Source organism: Xiphophorus maculatus, chromosome 20 (genome assembly GCF_002775205.1).
Source record: "Xiphophorus maculatus strain JP 163 A chromosome 20, X_maculatus-5.0-male, whole genome shotgun sequence".
NCBI lineage: Eukaryota > Metazoa > Chordata > Actinopteri > Cyprinodontiformes > Poeciliidae > Xiphophorus > Xiphophorus maculatus.
Genome location: NC_036462.1, coordinates 29,727,562 through 29,753,574, shown reverse-complemented (window position 1 = coordinate 29,753,574; position 26,013 = coordinate 29,727,562). Strand labels below are relative to the sequence as shown.

At 39.7% G+C, this 26,013-nt stretch overlaps 1 protein-coding gene across 2 annotated transcripts; it reads right to left on the bottom strand.

The window, feature by feature from the left end:
- On the bottom strand, positions 1 to 24,773 carry mst1r (macrophage stimulating 1 receptor). 2 transcript variants are annotated; one of them, XM_023325668.1, is made up of 21 exons: positions 24,464 to 24,773; positions 17,917 to 19,221; positions 13,390 to 13,566; positions 12,091 to 12,213; positions 11,071 to 11,241; positions 10,830 to 10,990; positions 9,687 to 9,822; positions 9,432 to 9,568; positions 7,940 to 8,116; positions 7,683 to 7,782; positions 7,356 to 7,574; positions 6,434 to 6,580; positions 5,081 to 5,234; positions 4,756 to 4,845; positions 3,839 to 4,054; positions 3,676 to 3,756; positions 3,391 to 3,572; positions 3,074 to 3,183; positions 2,815 to 2,980; positions 1,859 to 1,995; positions 1 to 377 (listed from the first exon to the last, which is right to left on the bottom strand). In XM_023325668.1, the coding sequence occupies exons 2-21, from the start codon at positions 19,117 to 19,119 to the stop codon at positions 137 to 139; spliced, it is 4,128 nt and encodes a 1,375-aa protein (XP_023181436.1). In that variant the 5' UTR covers positions 19,120 to 19,221; positions 24,464 to 24,773; the 3' UTR covers positions 1 to 136. The 2 variants fall into 2 exon arrangements, with proteins under 2 accessions (XP_023181436.1, XP_023181437.1); XM_023325669.1 differs by having other exon boundaries at positions 17,917 to 19,178.
- Positions 24,774 to 26,013: the final 1,240 nt, after the last annotated feature.

The following is a 26,013-nucleotide window of genomic DNA, read 5'->3' as shown; positions in this document are numbered from 1 at the left end:
CCTGCAGTCTCTTATTATCACATTCATGTCCTCAGACAGTAAGAAGGTACTTTGTTTTTCCTGCTTTGACATAAAACACACAAATGTGTCAGAGGAGAGTGGCTTGTTTGGTTTGTTTGTTTGTTTGTTTCCTGCATCAGGAAGAGTCCGAGTCTGAGCCGGAGTCTTCAGACTCGTCTGTGGAGTCATACTCATCGGGGGAGTCTGTGAGAGCGGGGTACGGCCGCGGCTGGTCCAGGTTCACGTAGGCGACGTTCAGGCTGATGTAATGCTCTCCCTCCAGGCTTGACAGGATGGTGGAGACGGCCAAAACCAGAATGGCGAAGCTGGGCCTGAGCTCCGGATCAGGATCCCAGCACTGCAGCATGATGCGATATCTGGGGAAAAGCGAGGACAGAGTGTAGATCAGGGGTGTCCAAACATGTGGCCCGAGCGCTATTAGCAGCCAGAGGAGTGGCTTTGTGAGGCCCCTGACTGCAGTTCAGGAGTAGTCAGGGCAACACGGTGCATCCCACCAGCCCCGTTTAGTCCGCTTCAGTCGGACTCCAGCTCGTTTGTCTAGAACACGTGTGTCAAATTCGAGGCCCGTGGGCCAAATCTGGCCCAGCATAGCTTTTTATGTGGTCCTCTAGATTCCAGACTAAACAGGAAGTTAGTCTTAAATATTTTGTTATCAAACAAATCAATGCAGTTTTTATCTATTTGCTGCCAAATTATAAATTCACACAAAATCAACAAATCCCTGCACTTTTTTACGCTGATACGTAATTGGGAGTTTAGTGCATATTTTTCTCAAAAATGGACAAAAACAGTCTTACTAAACAGCTGCCTCAGTCTTAATTCACATCAGATTATAGTCCATGATCTATATAGCGAGTAATAAAAAGTGGCTTTTACTATCATAAATAAGTGCAGATATGGCAAATATTTCCAAATGAGTACCACAAACACTTTGATTTTTATTGCAAAAAATCACAAAAAGAATCACGAGGGACTGAAGAGATGTTCAATAAACCATGTAATTTTAAGAATTCATTGATATTTTAACGGCTTGTGAACAGGTTCTGGCACAACTGGCCCTTTAAAAGCCTTCGGTGTCTTGATTTGGCTCAAAACGAAAATGAGTTTGACTGCCCTGGTCTAGAAAGTCCAGTTTGTTTGGGGATCTGTGAATGTGCAATTGAACTCAAATGCGAACCAAAAAAGCAAACTCTAGTCTGGATAAGAACTTAGGTCTGGGTTTAATAAAGGGAATCCTGGCGCAGTTGGAATTCATGTAAATGCTAGCGCTCCAAAAGCAGGAAGCTAACTGTAGCGCATGGCATTCTGGGCCTGTGTTTAGCTGCTTGTGACAAACTACAACCTGGATTAATTACTTTCCTCCAACAGTGGGTCTGTACTTGTGACTCATTAGTCATGAATTTATTGAGGGATTTGTGTAATTTTGTGAGAATGCTTTTTGACGGAGTGTGTGACAAAACCTCGGTGGAAAATACACGTGAAACGATTGGCTGGTTAGCATTGCCTCTCAAAACGGTCGTTATGGCTGCTAGGTAAAAGGTTTAGTGCAAAAAAAAGTATCATTAAACCTGCTAAAACAAAGAAGTGTGTCACTGAGTTTGTTTTCAAAGTGCGTCGTACACATTAACTCCCCAACAACATTTCATAAGCATGTTAGAACAAGAGTAGTGGACAATTTACCACTACTGGGTTACCATTTGAACTGCTTGTTTCCGCTGGTTGGACTTTGTGTCCAGATCTCCTGCGCTACGCTTGCACGGGGGGGGGGGGGGATACTTTATTACCTATTGGGAATCCACAGTGCTAGCGGCTAATTGCTATCATTCGTGTTACTCACAGTGGGTCAGGGCAGTACTGTGGCTGGGGAAGCCTCCTGCCTTTCAGTAAGTAATGCGTTATGTCATAAGGGTCCACCTCTGGGTAGGGGCTCGCTCCTCTGGTCAGCATTTCCCACATCAGAACACCAAAGGACCACTGCAGGAAAGAACACGGGGGAGCAGCCAGTAAGACACATGCAGAGTCCCACATAGAGGTCCTTGCAGAACCTCTATGTGAACCACACACAGTTCATAAAACGTTTTCAGTGGAATTCATTGCGACCTAATGTGACAAAATAGCACATAGATTTAAGATGCAAGTATAAAGGGCACTTGGTTTTATTTATTTATTTTTTCTTAGAAATTAAAATAGGAGAAATAGGAAAAGATGGACATAAATACATAAATATTTTTTGTTCCACTTCACAAACATGGATATCTCTGTGGTGGTTTATCACATATTATTATCCCAAAAATAAACACTGCAGTGTGATTGTTACTGAGGATGATATATTGGCACTAACATCGACATCGGCGGAAATTCAGAATTTTTTAACAAAAAAATAGCGATATTAACAACCAATATTTATCTCCATCTTGTTATCCTTTGTTTCTGGAGATTGTTTTGTCATGTGGTTTTTGTTTGGTCATGTGACGCTGATAATGATGCAGCAAAGGATTGTGGAGAGTTTAACTGTAGCACAAAAACATTGTCAGTGGTGTGGGTATTTTTTTTCAAGATGCCGAAAGGATAGTGAAATATGTATATTATCGGTAAGTATTGGTTAATAACAATGAAGTTAATATGGGATATCAATATCAGCCCAAATTTTCATATCGATGCACTCCTAATAGTAACAACACAAAGTTAACTGGTTATGAATACTTTTGTAAGATATGTCAGATCTAGAATAGACATCAATAAACAAACATATTTAACTCTTCTGCCAGCATCGGCATCTTTAATCCCACGTACCACGTCTGACTTGGTGGTGAATTTCTGCGTCTGCAAACTCTCGATGGCCATCCATTTGACGGGCAGCTTAGCCTTCTTGTGATCCTGTACGCTGTAGTATTCCTTATCGAAAACGTCTCTGGCCATGCCAAAGTCCGCCACCTTCACCGTGTACGACTCATCCAACCTGAAGGCGGAACAGTGAGCTTATCATCGCTTCATTCGCTGATTTTAGCAAGAGGTCAAAATCTCATAGCGCTGACTGATGTTCGTTTCCTACATGCAGTTGCGCGCAGCAAGATCTCTGTGGACAAACTTCTTGGTTGCCAAATACTCCATCCCCTTGGCGACCTGCAGCCCAAATCCGATGAGATCCTTTACAGTCGGGTTCTAAAAATAAAAATAATAAAAATTCAACAAAAGAAATATGTTACCCATTAGGTAGTTAGCAGACAGCTTTATGAAAACAGACCAGTTCAATCAAATAATGCATTTCCATATTTTGAATGTTTATTAATTTTATCTGTACTGTTCTTTGTCGCAGCAGTTGCTGTTTTTTTTATGCTTTATAATTAAAGTAATAACAGTACATCACACCCTCTTCTCGCAGCGTATGAAGTGCCGTAGGTCTCCGTGTTTCATATACGGAAGCACCACCAGGGGGAGCCCTTCCTGCGGCAGGAAGATGCCCAGCAGAGACAGGACGTTGGTGTGGTGGAAACCCTTCATTATGATGCCCTCTTTCAGGAACTGCTCCACCTCTTCCACATCCGTTATTCCTGGAGAGTGGATAGATAAAAAAAAAACATAAAACATTATAGATGCTTAGACAATTTGTTCCACTGGATTGACTTTCTAGTTCTCTTGTTAAATCGACATTACTATTCAAAGACTTGACAGCGCAGTGAGTTTCTCTGTTGTTGGAGTCTGATAAGTAACCATGGTAGACAGTTCCAAAATGACCTGCGGGCAAAACCGCAAACAGAATGAGAAATGTTGACTTTTTGTACCCCTTTGACGTTCATTTTGATGTGGTTCTTCTCACCCTTCCCGATGATGCGGTGGTGCTGCACTATCAGCATCTCAGCAGGAATGAGAACGTCCTTCACCTCCTCCAGCAGCTCAGGTCTGAAGCTGGAGATGGAGATCTTCTCTGTCTGCATGAGTGGGGTGAGGGTCGGATCTCTGTTGCAGGCGGAGTAGGCCAGGCCCCGAAACACCACCGGCCCAATCAAAGGGGTCGGGGGGCTCAGGGAAACGACTGGTGGAAGCACAGATACGGAGGAGTGTTACTGCTGTATCACTGCGGTTTTGATGTGTAGCTTATTACTGCAAAATTATTAAAACCCCTTCAACTTTTACACATTTTCTCACGTTGGCAACCACAAACTTTAATGTAGTTGAGTGGGATTATGTGTCAATGCACTATAACGTGTGTCAAGCTGAAGGTCTGGGGGCCGAATTGCTTTTTATGTGGCCCTCTAGACTCTAGAGAGCGTTCACTTCAAAAAGACAAAATCTTACCAAGTATTTTTGGTCTAGTTTCTAGTGGACGATATCTTGGTACACTTGAAATAAGACAAAACTAACTTAAAAGTAAGTTTTTAGCAAGAAATAAGAGTTTGTTTTAAGTCAATAATTTCCTAATATTGATGCAAAAAGAACTAGTTCCATTGGCAGGTCATTTCACTTATAACTTGGGAAAAAGGTCTTGTTATAAATAAAATAATCTGCCAGTGGTACTAGTAATTCTTTTCATCAATATTAAGGAATTATTTGCTTAAAACTAGCTTGTAGTAATACAGCTTTTTTCTTGTGATGTTATGACTTTATATGTGTAATTTTATTTTATTTTGTATTTTCTTGTTGTGGCCTTAATACTCCATCGCACAGTAAAGTATGTTAGTCACATTAAAAAATGTGCAAAGGTCCAAGGGGTGTGAATGTGTTTTCTAGAATTACCTCTCCTGTAGTCTCCCGTGGGAGACATTTCCACAGTGTTGGTCACAGAGCGAGTGGCAGAGTGGGACAAACGGGCTTCTATCATTGAGGCTGAAAGACAAAGCTTTTGTTGTTGTTTTGTTTTTAATCATCAACCCCCTCGACCCCCAAAAAGTAAAGTGCATGGACATCCGGTCAAAAACTTGCGTTGTTCTAGTTGAAAGACTTTTGTTACCCATTCAAGACTCCAATCCAGTTTTATAAACAACTCTGATCAAGGTCCACACAAGAACGAGAGAGATAGAGAGGGAGAAAGAGAGAGAGAGAGAAAGAGAGAGGGACCTACCTTTCTTTTTCTTTCTCAAATGTTTCATCACAACAAAGGCCAGCACGGCCCCGGCCACCAGAGCCGCCAGAATTCCCAGAACTACTCCCACCATGTAGTGATTGTTGACCCTCACCACCGTGCCAACATTATGAACCTGGCCGTTGATGGAGATCTGGAGCACAGAGACAGACACACACACACACACACACACACACACCCACACGCGCACACACACACTGCAGGTGTTATTAGTTTTGCACATATCTCCTTTTTGATGCTAAGCACTACCTTGCAGTTCTCCAAGTGTTTAAAACAAAGCTGTGTTTCCTGAAGCCTAAATGCTTGACCTGAAAAATTAGAAGTTTTTTTTAATGTAATTTGTTTTTGCATTTAGAGGGGAGAAAATATCAGTCATGGTTGTCATGGTACTTTCAAAAGAAAGTACGCTCTCAGTCAGTTCTAGGGCTTAACAAAAATAAATAAATCAAAGATCAAAAGCCTAGTGTAAAACACTTGGGTGAATTTTCTACTGAGATATAATGAACATCTAAATCAATAAAACTCTGGCAGGACTTGATTAACATTTTTTATTGAGTTAATTGCAGGGTCTACAATTAATTAATCGCAATTAATCAAAAACTACCTCTATTGACAAAATGAGCAACATTTTCAGTTCTAAAACTCTTTTTGCTGCTGAATTATTGAATAAACAGACATGTGAGCTTAATAACAAAGATATTAATTGTTTTTTTATGTTGTTTAGATTATTCAACCATCATATTGGTGCAAAGTGGTATGATACCAATTCATCTATCAAGTGTTTCAGGAACTCCTGATCATTCATGGAACTTCTTTAGAAATGTGGACTATGGATGATGCTGACATTAGCGTTGGGGACGTCTGTGCTGCTGCAACATGTTTAGCACTGAGATGCTATTTTAGGGTTGAATATGTTTGCTGGTAGGTCAGGTCCTTTTTGCACAAATTGCAAGTGACAATAGTCTTCTCCAGCACATAGTTTTTTGAAGCAAAAATTAACCCCCAGTGGGCCAAGAGGAGCAGCTTTGTCATATACAGCTGTTGCTTGCAGACGTACGATAAATTTAGGGGCGTACCAGAAACATGTGAATTCAAAGATTCCAGCTGGAACCTTTTGGCTACAGTCTGACTAGCTCTGAACTTCAACAAAATCTATTTTATAACTGAAAAATCCAGCTAAATATTTCATCAGTCACTGTCCTCTTGTTCCCTGTCACGCTTAAATCTGAGTCAAAGGTCAACCAACAGAGTATTCAATAAGTGCCTGAGCAGATCGCCTTCACAACATGATCCTGGAGGGCAACTTTTCCATGAAAACACAATCTGACCAACCTTCACTGGAAGTCCCTCGCTGGGAATGGTGATGTTTTTAGGGATCCTGCAGGTTATCTCATTATCCAGGACTTTGGCATCGCAGTCGACATCGGCCACCGTCATGATGATGGTCATGCAGGAGCTCACCAGGTTCAGTTTCTTATGCTAAAAACAACAAGTCCAACGAAGAACATTTTAAAAGACATTATAAACTCACCGGCCACTTCAGTAGATATACAAGTTCAACTGCTCGATAACACGAGTAGGGAAGTAGCAAATCACATGGCAGCAATCGGATACCCTGGGCATTTAGATATGATAAAGACTTCTGTCTGAAGGTCAAACTGGGCATTAGAATGGGGAAGAAAGAGGATTTAAGTGACTTTGAATGTTTCAGAAACTCCACCATCTTTCAGAATTATAGAGAACGGTCTGAAAATGAGACAATATGCAGAGACTGGAACCCTTCAATGGAAGAAATCCCAGACACAGCAGTTTAATGGGATTAGAATCCAGCGGAATTGCACATGAGGGCAATCACCATGTTAGCAAAGAACTGAAGGCTGAAGGAAAGGTATGATTTTCCTTGCAAAATTGGACAATAACCAAGTAGAAAAATGTCGCCTGGTCCAACAAGTCTCAATTTCAGCTGCCATTTTTTCACAGGGCCGGGTCAGAAAGACGGTGTAATGGAGTGGAAGATGCTGTTTTGGTGAAACTCTTAGCAGCAGCAGCTAAACATTTAAACACCACAGCCTGTTCCTACTGATATTCATCCCTTTGTGACGACAATGTACCCATGTTCTGATGGACACCTCCAGCGGACAAAAATACAAACCCACACCACAGTACTAGTGAGGTGTACCTAATCAAGTGGCCGCTAAGGATTTAATTCCAATAGAATATTTTCAGAGTAATTATAAACAAGCTAATCACTTACATGAAGGGACACTTCGTCAAACCCAGGATACAAACTGAGCACATGTCCCTCTGTTTCAAAAGGAATGGGTTCTCCGTAGGGATGATAGGAGAACTCTTTGTTCCAAAGGCCCGGGGCGCCGTCCATGTCAAACGACAGCAGGCCCTCCTCGCTCTCATCCCTCTGGAACACCGGAGTGACGCATTCCATCTGAGTGGGCAGGGACTTCCCAATGCACTCCTGGAGCCAAACACCGTGGCGTTACTTTAGCTCTCAGTACATGGTAAAAATCAATAACCCAAAAAGATTTTTTAGGGTCACGTGCCCCTTAACACAGTCAAAATGTACCGTTGTTACTGCTCTGAGGTGGCTCTCGTTGGGCTTAAAGCGGATTACGGTGCGGTAAACCGAGTCGAGGTTCTCCCCTTCGATCACGATCTTTGAACCTCTACGTTCAGAGAGAAGAACAAAGGCATTTGCGTTTTCATTCCTAGATTGTCAAGTCCTGAAATTTGACAACTTCCACGGTTTGACGTCCTTTTACGTTCCAGATAAAATTAGACACAAGCGCCGGCTGCTTGGGCTGAGGTCTCTGTGTTGCCAACCTGTGAAAGCTGCAGGCGGGCAGCACGGCCGTGATCTTCGGAGTTTCCTTGTAGTAAAACACCTTTGTGGTGTGGACTGGAGATTTGTCGATGAAAACGCTCAGCGGGACATCCCTCACCTCCGAGATGGCCTGGGACAAGCAGATGATGGACGAAACATTGGCTACTGATTTGGACCTGAAGAAACAAAAATGTGAATTCAACTGAAATGCTCTCCACATTTGACCCCAGTTTCCCCATTAGGTGAAGATTACAGTAAAATGAGCTGAATTATTCCTCTGCCTCAGTCAACAGATTCCTAACTAGTAATTAAAGCACGTTTTAACAAGTTTGACTGTTAGGTCACAGCAATAAAAATGTCTGAGCAAATATCATGTCTTTTAATCATCCAATAATTCAAGGCCTTAAAGGGATAGTTTAGACATTCATTAATGAGGCTCTGCCTGAAGGTTATAAGCAGCTAATATCTTTTCAGCAGTAGATAACTCTTGGTGTCTTAGTATAAATCCAGGCTGAGGCTGGTTATAGGGGCCAAGACCAAAACATGCTTTTTATGGTCTTTAAACAACTCACAACTTTAAAAATTCAAAGGGGATTTATGGAAAATACCTGAAAACGACTGTCACGTTTGCATTGGGTGGGTATGTACATAGAAATTGATGATTATTTACTGTGAAAATGGACGTGGGAGGCTGTGCGCCACCAATAATCTTCCTGAGTGAAATATATACTGAGATGGAAACATGTAAAGCATCTCCAGTCAGAGTAACTATCCACATACATATTCTGTTCTTGGTACGCGTTTCACACTGGAAGGTCATACTCGTACTACACACAGGTTCCGCTCTGACTCTAGATTTTCTGTGGGAATATCAGCGCTAATACAAACATGGAAATGGTTCGAAGGTCATTAAAACAGCATTTCAACAAATCAGTGTGCAGCTTTTGACACTGGAGTTGTTTTAAGATGCTAGACGTCTGCCTTCTCAGATTAGCTGTTAGCTTTAGCCTCTGGGACCAAATAATCTGGATGAACAGTAAATGAAGACTTGAAAAGAGTTTGCATAAGTTAAAATAAAATGTTCAATGCAAACCTGGAAATGGTTTAAAGGTCCTTAAAACTGAATTTCAACAAATCAGTGTTCAGTTTTTGGCCCTTTAGTTTTTGTAGATGCTAGACGTCTGCCTTCTCAGATTAGCTGTTAGCTTGAGCCTCTGGGACCAAATAATCTGGATGAATAGCAAGTGAAGCCATAAAAAGAGTTATTGAAATTTCCAGTAACTTGTTCAACGCATGCGTGAAAATTGTTTGAAGGTCATTAAGAAAGCATTTGTACACACCAGTGTGTGGTTCTTGTCACTGGAGTTGCTATAAGATGGTACAGGCTTGTTTGGTTTTGGTCCCGGTGGGGAGAGACATAACCTTAAGCCTTTGGAACCAACTTATCTCAATGTTTTTTGACATTTAAGAATATCAAAATCCATTGTTCACCTTCTCATATGGCAGGGTACTTCATTCAGAGTGACTCTTCTGTTTTTTCCAGCATCTAAGTGGAACCCAGTGATCGTGATGAGTGTTCCTCCGACCCGCGGTCCGTAGTTAGGCTGGATTTCTGTGACGTTTGGAACCTACAGGGAAGGTGACTCTCTGTTTTGGTTAAAAGGTTACTTAAAACAATTTTATTTACATTTTAGTCACTATGAACATGTAGTCTTCCGGGTCTGACAGAAGGAAGAATATAGTTACCACAAACGTGAACCCTGGTACTTCAGCCTTGCCATCAATAGAGTAGCGGCCCTCCACCCTGCCCTCGTGCACATCCACTGTAATGTTGACCGGCTTGAACAGCTCGGAGGTCCCAGAGCGAATCTTACATACTAAACTGACAGAAGCAAACGACAGACAAACATCAGCAAGTCATCAGCAAACAACTTGCATCTGACTTTAGCAACAATTTCCTGTTTTAAAAAGAAATTGGGTAAAGTTTTTCTATACACAGAAACATTAAATTTTTTGTGAGTACAATGTAATTGTACAACATTTTAGGGGGTGGCAAATTAACAAAATAAACTATTATAATGGTCAAGATTAAAAAATAAAATTGTAAGCTGCCATGTTGATTTTTTTAGGTAACCCTATGAGCATGATCAAGGGCAATAACGTGGGAAAAGTAGTGTACAGCGTCCTTGTAGTGTCAGTCCTTTGTACATGTTTTGAACAGAAAAACACAAAACTGTTACAATAACAAGTGGAGTGGGAATCGGATTACAGGTGTAACTTTTAGGGAGAAGGGGCGGACATGTTTGGGAATATAGCTGTGGAGTGAAGGACAGCTTTTTTGTAAAGTTATCGAAACTTATAAAAATTCCTAGTACAATCATACTTCAATGTGTACCTACTCAATTCAAACATCCTCTGAAAACCTTTGTAGTTCATAAATTGTAATTCTTCAACAGCTTCCAATAATTTCTTTCTGTCATATTTACTCATTGATGCCTAAATTAGTTTTACTTTTTCATGTTGCTGCTTCAGAGCTCTTCATACTCAGCAGATATGTTTCCCATGTCTCTTTAATGACCATCCTTTCACAGTGATAGTTGGCACAATTGCTCCATTTTCTCACAATCTGCCATGTTTCTCTTTATGTATGACATTAACATGCATTGTCCTAATTTAAATAAATAGGGAATAAAAAAAATTTGATTTGTCTGAGTAAGAGTAAAAGTGAGAGGCATGCTGGAGACATGAGAGCCTGCAACCCTACGAGAACCAACAAAGGTTTCTTTTTTTCTGTCTAGAGAAAATTTTAGTTTAATGTTTTGTATTCTTCTAGAGCGCATTGACTATTAAACAGAGAACGACAACAGTTAACCCTTCAGGTTCACTCACTGCGTGTTGTTGCTTTTGAGTGGAATCACAGTGCAGGCGGTCTGTCCCAGTCGGACCTGGTGGGTCTTGGAGGTGATAGCAGGTCGAAGCGGCGACTGAAACTCCCATCCGCACACCGTAAGCTCCGTTTGTCCATCAGGGGGAGCAGTCCTTGGAAAAAACTGCATAAGTAGGAGGAGAAATTAACGACCTCAATATACAAAGTCAACACCTTGCATTGACATCGCAGTGCAAACCTCACCCCACTGATCCCGGGCGGACAGGATTCATTCCTCCAGCGGCTGTGGCACTCGCTCTTCCACGAACACACTCCAGAGCACCAACCGCAGCCCATGAACTTCGGGGCCGTCAGGCATGTGACGCAGGTCACGAAGTGCTGGCAGCCGGGCCCCCTCTGGGGCACCTGAATCATCTGAACAGAGAAATCAGTCAACTCGTTCAAAGACCGCTTCATTCTGCAACAGTTCATTCCAAACACAGCTTTTCTATTTTAGCTTGTCTAAAAATAATAGAATAGAATAGATATACAGACTCACACAAAGATAGGATAAAGTACATACAAAAAGCTGAATAAAGAACAAAAATACTGTACAGTAAGGGAAACATTTCAAAAGTCATGTAATTATAAAAAATACTACTACAACTTATAATGACATAATAATGAGAGTAAGGACATGGTTGCATGTTTTTCTTAACTTGCAATCAGACTGAAATAATTTTGCAACCATGATCCCCAAGAATTGACGTTCTGATTACTATCTGTGTGAAACGTTCTGTTTTAAACACAACATTTGAACTTAACTAAGCTAATTAAATTTACATTTTAACTACTTCAGTTAAATTCAAATGCATTACTTAGTCATAGACAAGAAGAGGAAGAAAAAATTAAATGTCAACAAAATAGTTTTCTAAAAGAAAGCTGTTAAATGTTGATAGCCAGCGCTCCTGCATAGTTATGGTAGAAAAGCCTTGAAAAGGACCAACATGTTTTCAGGATTCCATTAATATTATAACAAAGCCTTTCTGTTGTTAACAGTGCTAAGTTTGACAAATGTAATAACTGATCTGGTATTTTACATCCATCTACATAAACTGTTTTGTCAAAACATTCAGGCATGGACTGTAATGAAACCTTACAGGAATGTCTTTAAACCGCTGGAGAAAAGTTTTAGTCCTTCTACCTGAGAGCTCAACTAAAAAAGGGACAGTAATATAAATTAATTACAATATTTGACCAGAGAAACGGGTTGTTTTACCATACCTTGTCTCCAACTACAAATAGCAGATACTCCGAGGAGTAAACAGCAGCAATAGAAGACACCCTCTGATTCTCGACCAAGGAGTAATTGGCAAACATGTCTGGGCTGGATCTTGTCAACACAAGCTGCAAACACAGACATAGCATAGCATGTGCTAAGAAATTATATATATATATATATAAGGGTGAATGGGTGAATATATTGATCATCCATCCATCCATCACTGGTACCTATTACTGGGCAAGAGACAGGTCACCAGCAAGAATACTGTTGATCACATCTACTTCTAATGCTGCACTAAACTTGTTTTAAACACTGTTTAAGATTTATTAAATTTTATTCTACTTGTGAAAACACAAGAACCAAGTATTTTAAATGTTTTTCTTCACATTAGATAAAGATAAAAAGCACAACATAAGGTCTAATTAATCATAAGGATGCACCAATCCACTTTTTTTCCACTTTCGATACTGATGCTGATATCCGAGGTTTTGTATTGGATCGTATCGGCCGTTACGTTATTTTGTATCGATATGATCCGATACAAAATAATGGCCCTGAATTGACTTAAGATGTTTCATTTTTTAAAAACAAAGACATAAATGTACTGAATTACACATTTAATTGATAACTCTGCACCAGCACAGCACACTTTAATAAACTGATAGCTTTACAAGCTTGGGCAAAAATGTAAAAACAACATAACTTTAATTTGTTCTGTCAGTGCAATTAGGAAGAAAATAATAAAGAAACTGACAAAAACTAATAGGTTGACTCTCTTGGCCAAACATATATATAAAAAAAAAGCTGCAACAAACCAAACAAATGATTCAGAATTATATTTAAAATTGCAATAAGCAATTTTAAATATAATGTAAAGTAAAATTTAAAAAGCATGACATCACTTATATACATCACAATTATACTGAATAGATCTGCCCTTATCAATCAGACACATTGTCACTGAAACCCAATCTAGAATTTTATTCAATATCTGGACTGATAGCGATATTAATGTCGAATCGGTGCATCTCTAGTCAATAGTATACTGGATTATTCTAAACTAATGATTACAGACTCTTTTAAAGACAGTTTGTGAAGCCTTTACTCTATTTGTGAAAAAAAATCCTAGCTTGGTTTTCTCGAATCTAGTGCTAAAATCTCATCTCTTCTTGTTCTTATAAATTCACAATGTATTGCACCATCTCAGGAGGCAAATGTACTGTAACCCAACACAACCTTGCAATTTGCAAAGCATTGTTATTTAGTTGGGTTTTATTTTTTGCAACAACGCGACATACCTGAAGCAGACGTCCAGTTGAGGTGCCAATGTGAGCAACGGTTTTGTTCTCTATGGTCGTCACCAGGAGAGAGGTGAGCAGGACGTTGGTCATCTTCCTGTTGAAGAGGTCCACTCTGTAGTACGGCTTTGACACCATGGTGGGATGGTCGTTGCACGTGGCGTTGTTCTCCATGCTCTGACGCCACCAGCCAGGGGAGCAAACAGAGAGGAAACAGTGACCAGAAGTAGAAAGCAGGCAGTCTTTAAGTTCTAACATTGAAATGCTGACAATGTCTGCAAACTTCAAAAACAGTTGAAGTCTTTGAAGTTCAACTGTCAACCCCGCTACTGAAAGAACGAGTCTGTTTTTACTGGAGTTGCTGCTTTCAGGGTCAGATATTACAGAACATCATTTAACATCTAGACAAACAAGCCCATCTGCTACTAAAGACTGCCTGTTAATACTTGCAGGCAACTGTTTATAGGCAACTAACAACAAATCAGCAATAATTTTTATGTTAGTTTGACGAAAACAATACAAGCCTGACAACTGGGCATGTCAGGTTCAAAGCCAGCGTCATAAAAATGATGCACTGTCCACCTTCAAGATTTGATCTTTAGAAGCTGATACGTGTCCAGGCTCAGATGGAGACGTGGGGCAAGGTGTGCTCGTCACCACGACGACCATGAGAAAAAGACCCGGCACACCAGATGCGCAAGGTGATAATGTGATTTAGTAAGAAGCAGTGATCAGATGATGCATCGTCGACAGAGAGATCGCCTTGCAGATAGCAACAGAGCACAAGTTAGATCTAAGCTTGACTAAAAGCAGCTCATTAAATGAACAAATGTTTGTTACAAAAGAGGGTCAAAGTTAATGATATGGTATGAACTTTGGTTTTAGTAATCTCCATGGAGAATTACATTCCAGTATTCTGATTACCTTATTGTGATTGATCAGGGGATTAATGGGAGTACGTGGGTTTCTTTTGGGAAATGGTTTGTTTGTTTCCTCTATGTACACTGGTTGCTGTGGGAACACTGGCATGCAAAGAACACAATAAAGAGACTTCAGAGATGGATGTTCTCACATCAGGAGAACCTGAGAAATCTTTAGCATTTGTGTTTCTGTCCAGTCCTTGTGGCCATCGCCAGATACTTGCCATATCTGAAAGTATGTGCTTAAAAAGTTAGGAAGAGTGGATCACAACATGTCCAAAGACAAAGTGTCAAAAACACTCTACAGCAGATTAAATTACAATGCATTGCTCTTTAGATGATCATTGACTGTATTTCTAGTGTTTATGCTAGTTTAATTCTGCTGTCGGTGTTGTTTTTTATATAGCTAAAGCGGGATTGATGGAGGCTATGTTAGAACTGGTTCTTTGATAGAATTTCTGTTATGTGTAAATGCGACAGTGATACAGCTCCTACATTCAGTTTATGAGTTTATGTTCAATAGGTCTAAGTTAAGCGACTTAGCAAATACACAAAACGTTCCTCCTTAATCAGTGGCCCAAAACAAAAATGTGATTACTTTGTGAGGACTAAAACTAACTCTGGACACAATCGAGTTTTTAATTAAGGATGGACATTTACTGTAGAGCTTTGGAGAAAAATGTCCTTATTATGTTAAGAATATTTTATTTATTGTAAAAACGATACAATTATTTTCTTTTGCTTAGTCATATAAAATGTAAATACAACACATTTACATTTTACATGTAATATAAAATGTTTTTCAGTTGCAACATGACAAAAATAAAGTAAGGGGCGTGAATACTTTTGCTAGGACGTGTCCAGTTGTAAATCTGTTTGGCAGAGAAAGAGTGAATTATTTTTCATAGAGAAAATAAGACAGTCAACAAACACATTTCAGTCTGTAATATTTTCTACACTTATTGGAGGTTTGGACTTTAGAGTGCATTAAAGAGTGTTGGAAAACACACGTGGCTGGGTAAGAAACACTTAGAGCAGAGGAAGCCTGGGGAAAGGAGTTTTCATTCTAATATTAATAAAAGACAGAATATCAGAAACATTACAAACACTGTTTAATTGTAACATAACTGCATAACTTCAAAACAGACCATTATGAACAATTACTGATCAAGTACTAAATATTAGTTGTGAAGTTACTATGGATGTTTTGTTTAAATCACTAACTAAAATGAAATAACATCCCAACTATTAACTATTGTTGCAAAGGTTTCAGCTATAAAATTCCCCATGAATTCTCCAAGACAACTGTTTACATGGGACTTAATGGAAAAGGTCGTCTCACCACAATGCCCACTTTGCCAGTCTTCCTCCCTACTGGTAGCACTGGTGCCAAAGCAGAGAAAGCATGTTTGCTATGGGAAATATGCATGAGAATTGGGAAAATAAGCAGCCTTTTTGTAAGCTTTTCCCTGGAGAATTAACACACCATATGCTGTGAGATGATAATATCCTAAAAAAAAAAAAGCAATTTTCTGTACATCACTCAACTGTTTCATAAAACAATAGTAATAATAATAACAGTGTGCATGCAGTGAGACTTTTTCATGACATTTTTTTAACCAAAAATAAATCTGTAGCCCAGACTTCCTCTTCTCCTGTGCTCTAGAAAACTAGAGATAAATGAAGTAGATAAGACAGACAGACAACTTCACTATAAATTTAACTGTTATGAAAAATTTCTTATGATGAAAAGAGTTTGGATTTATCTTTGCCTTTATAAATTCCAAGTAACGATGTTAAAATACAACAAAAACTGACAGCCTTTTCAGAAATGACATTTTTACTATTTTCTCCGCCATTTGTCTCACAAGAGCATCAATAAGTATCATTAAATTTGAAAATTTGATTAAATGCAGTTACTGTGTGCAGCTTAGTGACATTAATCACACTTTTTTATGTAACTGGCATCCTGAGGAACCCAATTATAGGAATGTTTTGTGTTTGTGGTACTATGAATGATGTTGCCTACTTTATCATCCTTTTCATCGTTATCACAATAGTACCACCAAATATCGTCAGTCCATAATGCCTAGAAATGGTGTTTGCTATGTCCCACTTGGGCTACCGTAGTAACATAATGGTGCGACATGTTGTTTCTACACTTCTTCACAAATGCAAATTATGTCACCCTGGATTAAAATAACCAACTTTTCCATCTTAATTGTTTCTGGATTTGTTCTTAAACAATTTGTTTTGATAGACTTTTCTCAAACATGGTGCTTGAAAGGAATTGCTATTGTTTTTTATTTGCTTTGTTTTCTTTCATGAGGCATATTAAGATGATTTTTCTACAGCTATGCTGCGCCTGCCTTAGCAGGTAAAGAGTTTCTTATAGTTTTTTTCAGTCAGAAATACTTTTTTGGCTAAAATAATCATATATAAAAATTTTTAGTTGCTCCACTCATTTCAACCAGTCAAAAACTGTTAAAACACAAAGATACTTTAAAAATTCACATGCGGTGATGATTCTTTATCAAGCTACTGTACCTGAACAGTAATTAAGGAAATATGTATTCCTGTAAATACAATCTTATCGATTATATGACCTCATTCTCATCTTATCATGTTCTCTCTTTCCAGCATAATTCAGATCAGTCACACACACACTCCACTCCTCTGCCGACCAGACTCTGTCTTCACATAATAATACAGTCATGAGTCCCAAATCAATTCTAATGAATGAGGCAAACATTTCATCACATATATAAATGCAATTTAGTGTCTGAGTTATGAATGCAAATTATGTTCAAATCTGCTTTTTCATTAAGAATAATTTTATGCAATAACATTTGTTATCTTTTTCAGAACCTGTGATGAAGTGCTCCAAATTACTTATACAATTACATTTCCTGTTTTCCTTATTGTCATGTGAAAAAACTGGCGACCTCCTCAGGGTGGGACCTGCTTCTTGAACAATGACAGCAAACACACACACACACACGCACACACACACACACAACAATGCAAGAATACTTAGGTATAGACAATGAATGGATGAATCTTCCCTATCAGATTTTTATGCCTTTATGTCAAAAGAAAAATTGTATGAAAGGTATAAACAACAGTTAATGCTGAATTTCAAAATCAGTCAAACTGCAAGTCCTTTTATTTTGAAGAAACACAATCATCTTTGAAATGGTTTCATGAACACCTGTTAGTAATAATTACACATTTCCCACTCCTTCACTGTAAAGTGAAAAAAACCTAAATATTTCTACATATTCCAATTTGTCAAATTGTATATATAAAAAAAATTCTAAATTTGCATTTATATTTTCTTATCAAGTCTAAATAGCAAAAATATCCCAAGGCACTTCACCAATTACAGATGGAGGCACAATGTAACGAGTGATTAAGAGAGACAGTTGAATTTCCCCTAATTGCCAAAGTTAAAGGTTGTTGATGAGAACTGAGTTCCGGACAACAAGTCTAAGTCAAGCTACCATCTCTGCTGTCCATAAGTAGAACTGCGGACCTTTCCGTTACATCAAGTATCACGTCAATGAGGTGGATTTGTTCTGTTGTTGTTGTGAACCGACAGACTCACCTCGTGTGGACAGCTTTCACATGGCTGGAAGTGGCAAAGCCCTCTGGAGAGTTGCTCTGGCCCAGACTGACAGCAATCATCAACGCCGTCAACGATTGCCTTGTTCACACTGTCCATAGGAAAGGCGCACAGAGCCGAGTCGTTCTCCGTGACCCCATTGTCATCAGTCACAGCAAACACCCCATAGAGGATGTCGTCCTCCTCCTCCGCCCCCAGTTCCTCCGCCAGCTCCCTGCCCGCCTTGCCGAAATACGCCGCCTGGACCACGTTGTACACGACGTCCTTGTAGGGCTCGCGAACGTTCCTCCTCCTACGCTTAGGCTCAAAGCGACACTCCAGGATCAGTTCACGATACCTCTTCACCTCCCACTCGCTTCGGGGCAGACGTCCCAGACGAGTCTGAAATGGAGATGACTCCTGATCTGGGCTCTCTCTTTGGACCGAGAGGAAGTAGACAAACTCCTGAGTGAAGAAGCTGTAGACATAGTCAATATGGTAAGTCCTCCGGAGGGTAGGCAGGACAGTAAGGCCTCGCACATCACTATAGAAACCATCCTCTGTGGCCAGTGGTCTGCGAACTGATATCGACTTCCTTCCATAACGTTGGGTAACGCTATCATTGATGGAGGCAGCAACAAAAAAGTAGACTGCCTGACCCTCCTCTACCATTGAGACTTTGGTACCCAGAGGGCTCGCCACGCAGTCTGGACAATAAGCAGCAGAGTTTGCACTCTTCCTGAACAAACACTTAGAGCGAGAAGGTAGTCCTCCATTTGAGTTCAGCTCGTGAAAATAGCAAACACCATACTGAGAGCTTCCACAGGAATATAAATACATAAAAGGAGTGTCCAGCAACAACACTTGATTGTCCGTGTCCTCCAGAAAGTTGTAATCCTTATCGATATCGCATAAGTTGCATATGCGACACTCTGGGCTTCCAACCGGCCCAGTGCGGAGCTCCCAGGCCTTTTCCAGACTCCTGTTGACGGCTTCGATGACATTCCGTGAGGCCACGTAGACTTCCTGGTAAATTGAGTTGTTCACTATGTTCTGGATGGGTCCCTGTGCCTGAAAGAAGGGCATGGTGTAAACGACGGAGAAGTTGAGCGGGCTGGGGGTCTGTGAGGGACAGTTGGCCAAGGCAAAGGCCAGCAGAGTCTGGAGCCGGATGCATGTCCCCCACACTGTGGTCCAGTGGACCATCGCCACTCCCAGGTTCAGAGGGGGAACAATTCACAGATGATGTAGGACTACCTCCACGCCTGGTGATATAACAAAAACATCCTTAGCACCAGCTAATGACACCTAAAAGGACAAGGAGAAAAAAATGTCGTTCGATTGTTAAAGGCATCAGTTTAATTTAGGAAATATGACATAATTCTGTTCCTGTAGCCCTGGTTTAGTAATTCTTGCAGCTTATTTTTTACACATCACCTGGCAGGTGCCAGGTGTTCCACAATTTTTTAAAGATTGATCAGAAATTTAAAGTGGGAGTGGCTACTACACCAACAAAAGCAGCAGTCGGCGGTCCCCATGAGGACTTTCCTAGAGTTCTGAACTGGAGTTGTTGTAAAGTATGAAATATCCTGACCAGTTTTTGCTGCCTCGAGTAAACAATCAAATTTCTTTGTAATTGCACACGATGCACTAGCCTGTACTCAAGGTGGCAAGAACAAGAACAATTGTTTTGTGCTTTTTTTTGTATTTGGAAAGAATTGTTTTTTTCCTCTGTTCATCTGCAGTTTATTCCAAGTTGACATTGCTGGTCATCCTGCAAGATAAACAGAAGCTAAATCGCTGTTCTAGTCTGTGAAGATAAAAGTTATAGTCCTAGAACTTATGATCATATTATTCATAGTCACTTCTTCATTCTATTACAAATGGGACCATAGGTATCATCACTCTGGTGGAGACAGATGATAAAAGCATCTGTAGTCATAAAGAAAAGAATTTCCTGTGGCTCACCGCAAACACTTAGAAATGTTTATGTATTCCAACAGGGAGCTTCTCCAAACACGACTAAATCTGTTTCTGTTATGACATCCTGAAAACACTAATCTATGAGTGCTTTGCAAAAGTATCCATACCTCTTTGGAAATTCCACATTTTGGCAGATTAAGACAAACTTTAAAGCATGCTCCTCGAATTTTATATGACAGTCCAGCATGAAGGAGTGCATAAATGATAAGTGAAAAAAAAATAATGCGTGGTTTTCAAGCAGATTATTTCTCTTATAACAGGGAACATGTCTTGTTATAAGTGAAATAATCTGTCAGTGGAACTAGAAGCTTTTTAAAATCAATATTAAGAAAGTATTGACTTAAAACAAGCTCCCCTAACTTGTAAGTTAGTTTTGTCTTATTTCAAGTGTACTTAGATATTTGCACTAGAAACTAGGGGGAAAAAAATAATTGGTAAGATTTTGTGTTTTTGCAGTGTGTTCAGTTTGACTGATCTTGTTTTGAAGAGAAGAATTTCAATCTGTAGATGTGCAAAACTCTTAAAAACATAACCAAAAAAAAAGCAACTATAATTGTAGTAAAAGATGCTTCTGGAAAATATTGACCACACTCAGCAGGTCTTTGCTTTGTAATTCTGCACTGCTCTGTGTTTCCCCGTGTCTATTTTTGTCAGTCCAAATATGGAAATTCTCCAAATTAGTCGCTTTATGCAGGAGAGCAGAGAACAGGTTAGTCACCGCTGCTGAACTCGAATCCACCGAATCCAAATGTTTCCGTTGGCTCTCTCTGACCCATCTCTGCACAACAACCAACCACGACCCTTCCCTTCATTCTGCACAGACGTTCTCACGTGGATCATTAACTCGACACATTACAGTAGAGTTGCATTCAAGAACCCCCGGCCTCTTTAGTTTGCATTCCTGTCACAACCTCTACGTGCCTCGCGGAGGGGAAAGATGTGCGTGAACTCACGGCAAGGAGACACAGTGTACCTCCTGAAAACTCCCAGGCGGTGAAGAAAGTACTTTTCCGCTCGTGTCACTGAAGGTAATCAGCTCAGAGCGTTTTGTTTAGAAGTAAACAAACTTTATTCAGACCAGAAAAAGGAGATTTTACTCCAGAAAAAAAACCCACAACACTCGTCCTCTACTAAGCAGCCGAACGGAACATTTTGCAGAACAAGAACGTCCTTGCATCAATAATTCATAGGATGCCGCTTATGTCGTGTTACATTTTAACGTTTTCATCTCCATGTGAACCTGAGGTTAAAGTGTGAGGACATGGGCGTACATAGTAATGGCACTGATTGACTTTCTTTCTGACTCACGGTGAATAAAGCGGGGGAAATGGTTGCAAACCGGTTTCAGCTCATTGTGCTATTTACAGCGCGGCTCCGCAGACGTTTTTATTGTTTGTTTGGGTTTTTTTTAGACCGTTATATCTCCTCTCTCAAAAGATCGGTCTCAAGGACGTGACCCGTGGATCGAGAACGAACCGTCCACCGCGATATTCCGCAGCTTCTCCCGATAAATGGCACTCAGGCGGGCGAGGAAACAAAAAAGGGAGGACGACGCCGTCACCAATCGAAGCAGAGAATTCCACTGGGATTAACAGAGATGAGTTATGATTGAAACCGCGTCACGTTCACATCGTACCCAGAAGTCTCACTGAGTCACAGGCAGAAATTGAGTTCCTGATCATTACAGAACCTGCCTGTCGATTTTCACCGTTTTATTCCATTCTACAAAAGGCCTGCAACAATAAGCAATACATCAATTAATCGCGTGAAAAAATAAAAATAAACTCAATCATTTCCATTTGCACGATTTATTGTTTTTTCTCTTTTCTCTCTTTCTACCAAAAATTGGATGACAAAAATCTTCAGTCTGGTGCTTTGGTCTCAACTAGACCTTTTTTTAAGGACAGTTTTCGGAGACCTCATAATTAATTTTATTTGTCATTTCTGTTGCCTTGATTATTTACTTTGGATATTTAAAATGTATTCAAGTTCCAGTGTTAAATGTTCATTAGATCTGAAAGTTTATTGATCTTTATATTACTTGAAAATGGTCTCAACACACCAATATTATCATTTATCGCAATAACTTCTGGTACAATTTATCATCCAGCAAAATTAGTCATAGTGTCAGGCCTATTCCATAAATCAATTCAAGATTAACACCAAAATTCAGATCAAGACACAAAGTTCTTCTGTTGAAAATATCTAAAATTAGGCGTCATTAGTGTTACTCTGCCTTGTTTGAATCACGGGTTAAGTCAGATATTGATATTAATATGAAAAGATATTAATTTACTTTATATAAAGACACGTTTCTCACTATTAAGAATACAAAAGTTATTTTTAAAAGCTGATTTCCAAGTAAATAAAAGTTATTTTTTGTTTAACTATCATCAAACTGAAAGGTTTACTCACATTCCTTTTACTATTTGCTACAATTGTCTTTCAACTGTATGACTTGGGTCAGATGTTTCGGGTTTCCTTGCACAAGGTCATCACATGGTTTGCTGGAATGTTGGCCCATTCCTCCTAACATAACTGGTGTAACTGGTCAGTAAACCGCGTTAATCACACAAATCCCCTCTGGCGCTGAAATTAAAGTTTTATCATGATTTGTCTTCATTAAGCCACTTTAGAACTAATTGAATTGCGTTCTGAGGATTATGGTCCATTTGGAAGATCCATTTGTTCCGAAGCTTTGCCTTCATGATTGATGCCGTGAGATGTTGCCTCGACATTTCCATATAGATGTGCACTTCACATCTATTTTGCGAAGTGCACTAATCTCTCTTAAAGCAAAACAGGCCCGCAACATGATGCTGCCACCACCGTGCTTCACTGTAGGGATGGTGTTCTCAGGATAGCAAGCTAGCCACTCCAAATCATGAGTCTACGACCTCACTAAAGATGAATAAAACTGGTTTAAGGCCACAAATGTTACATGGCCCTTTGAAAAATGACAACATAATTTTTGTTGCATATCTACTGTAGAAAATGTGATGTCATTTTTAAAGAACAGCCATTTTATTTCTATTTCTAGGTTTTAAAATAAAGAAAGAGTTGAAAGTTTGGCAAGAAAAAAAGGATACATTTCTCCTATGGGATGTTAACATTTGATGAAATTTATGTGGAAAAGTACATTTGAACAACATCACTGGTACTTTTATTGTCACTGTGTGGTGGAAATTCAGTGTAATTGTTCCTTTAAAATACAGAGAAACAGCAGAAGACCTGCATTTGTTATTGAATTTATATTTAAAAACATTAATTGTTCCTTTCTCATTATTAACCACAGTTATTAAGAGCCATTATGGAAAGTCCAAATGGCCACTTGCGGTTCTGTAAATCCCAGCTCCAAATGGGACATTATGCTGGCCAAACAGCTGCAGTGTTGATCACTGTAATCTCTTTACTGATAGCTTTGTCGCTTTAAGAATAACAGATTCTTCCTCTATGAATAACATTCACATATGGAAATTGCGCCGAAGGTTGAGCTAGATCAATATTTCTCTTCTTCATATATTGTCATGATGAAGCAGTGTGTTTGAGATATTGCATTACACAGCATCCACAGGTCGTCCTCCGTTTTCCTCGACTGTTGTTAATGAACCTATCAGAAGCTCACAAAGCTGAGTCATCCTCATCTGAGCTTCCCGACATTGCCTAAAGGCATAATGACTTTTAGTGTAAATTAACTTCTGAGTTGAAAAAAAAAACAAACAAAAAAAACGCAATAGAAAACTTAACGACCGGTTATCCTAAAAGATTTAAAACAGGAAAGGTTTAGTGTGATTTCCAGGGCCTGTGAGGGAAAATGCCTTTCTGCAGAATGAACTTCAATATTTGGTTTCCTTGTGATAAGGTGTAAGAAAGTTAAGATTCATAAACTGTTTTCCAACTTTCTGCTGAGCTCAGCACTCAGAAAGATATCTACACCTATCGGCAAAGAACAATTAGATGAAAATTTGGAAAATATTTTTGTTCGCCCCAATGTTGTTTTTAATAACATTAGGACCGATTTTAACTCTTTTTTTTTTTTTTTTTTTTTTTTACTTCTGAATGCATACCAGACAGACACTAGTATTTTCCCTCAAGATTACCATAACATGTTGCAAACTGTTAGAAATTAAACAGGGCTTTAAACTAAATTGTCTTCTTCTCGTGGTCGCCACTGTTTCTTAATCCAACAATCTACCTTGAGCGCACTTGAGCCACGCCAACGGATCCTGGCTGCAGTCCACAGACAGGATGCAAACATCTGAGCCAACTTGAAATAATAAACCAGGGCAACACCTTATTCTGGGAATTTATTGTGAGTCAGTGATGTTTGAGGTATGCTGCTGCTGCTGCTTAACCCACTCAGTTGCTATCGAATTGATGCAGAGAGGTAACAGTAGAATAAAGAACAAGTAGAAAACACAGAGACAAACAATGCTTTTCATCAATGTAATACGTTTATAGCAAAATAAAGAGTTTTAATTTCTTATTTTGTTATTAAATTGTTGTACAACACGAATATGTTTGACATTACGAATTAGCTTAGTTTATTTCATTTTTTAAAGCGTACCTCCAACAACTTTGGATCCTCCGTCCCTGGCCGAGAGCGCGCGCGCGGGGTTCTCATCGGGTCGGGAGGAAAATCACCGCCCGCGTGGGTTGTTGCTTCTCACGTCAAAACTTCAAAAACCAGCAAACCTTCATGTGTAAACTCCTGGTGTCGATGGAAAGCTCCTCCGCCGTTTCTCCGGCTCGCACTCCTCCCCTCCTCTCTGTCCCCCCCGGACTGACACCGCCTGCGAGTCCGAACCTGGATTTATCCTCCTTCCGCCGTCTGCGCGCGAGATCCAGGGGCGCCGCCACGGGGTGGGCCGGAAGAGGGGCCACTGTGCTAAATGACATATATTTGTTAATGTAACAAATATTACAGACATGTTTCAGTTAATGCACTGTACAGTGTATATGCACTCAGTACCTGCTTGTTGCTTCTGCATGAATTATGACATTAATGCAGCACGACTGTAAACAGCCTGAGGCTTTGCGGAGGCATTAGGGAAGACTAACCTTCAGTTTGTTGTTGGTTCATTTCTCTCCTTTTTAGGTCAGACGAGTTAAACCAGACATAAATGTCGCAGCATTTAAGCCAGGTATTTTTCCATCCATCCATTTTCGGTACGCCCTTGTCCCGTAGAGGGGTCGGGCGGTGCTGGTGCCTACCTCCAGCTAATAAGTTTAAAGCAAATTACAAAACTGTTTAAAAGAAATGGCATGGATTAATAGAACCACGTCATTGCGTTTGACAATAAGGCAAGCTCTGGAGTAAAATGAAATCAGAAATCTTGATAAAGCTCACCGGGAAAAAAGCATGTGGTGCATTAACATTTATTGAAGTTCGACTCTCCACTCCTGGTACCTTGATTATTTATTTTCCTATTGAAGTGCTGATCACATGTTTTTATGTGAAAAGGGACTTTGGAAATCTCAGTCCTGGTGGAATCCATCTAAGGTTGTCTCTGGTTTTGGAATGGCTTAACCCAATGTAACCAGTAGTTCCCATACCTCTGATGTATCCCCGCTAAACTCTCAAAATGGGATTTGCTTCCCAATCCACTCAAGGATGCTATTTCTGTACTTTTCCCCCCTTTACCACACTTTTTCCTTCCACTAAACTTGTCATTAACATGCTTGGATGCCATCAACTCAGCTGTCTTCCGACTGTGCGCGCCATGACGTAATATTTGTGCTAATAGTATTTTCTACTAGTCTAAAAATAAGTCACTTTTCCACAAAAGCTGAATTTAGGGTTTTCATCTGTGGCAACCAATATTAGTCAAAATTTCAAATATTCAAAATGCATCTGTTGTTCAACCTATTTAAGCCTCACAATTTGAATTGTACGCATCTTTTAGTGTTGTTTTAATTGTGAGATGCATATGTATTGTTGTTCTTAACTAGCAAAATGTGAATTTGTCACTCCCTTCCAGTCCTGCCTTAACCATTTTAATCCAATCTTTATGTGAAAACTACAACTAATACACTTTCTTTATACTAACCTGTCTTCTCCAATCTAAAGTCATATTTTGGAGCGTCTGGGTCTCTTGTTTTCATCGTGCTTCATGT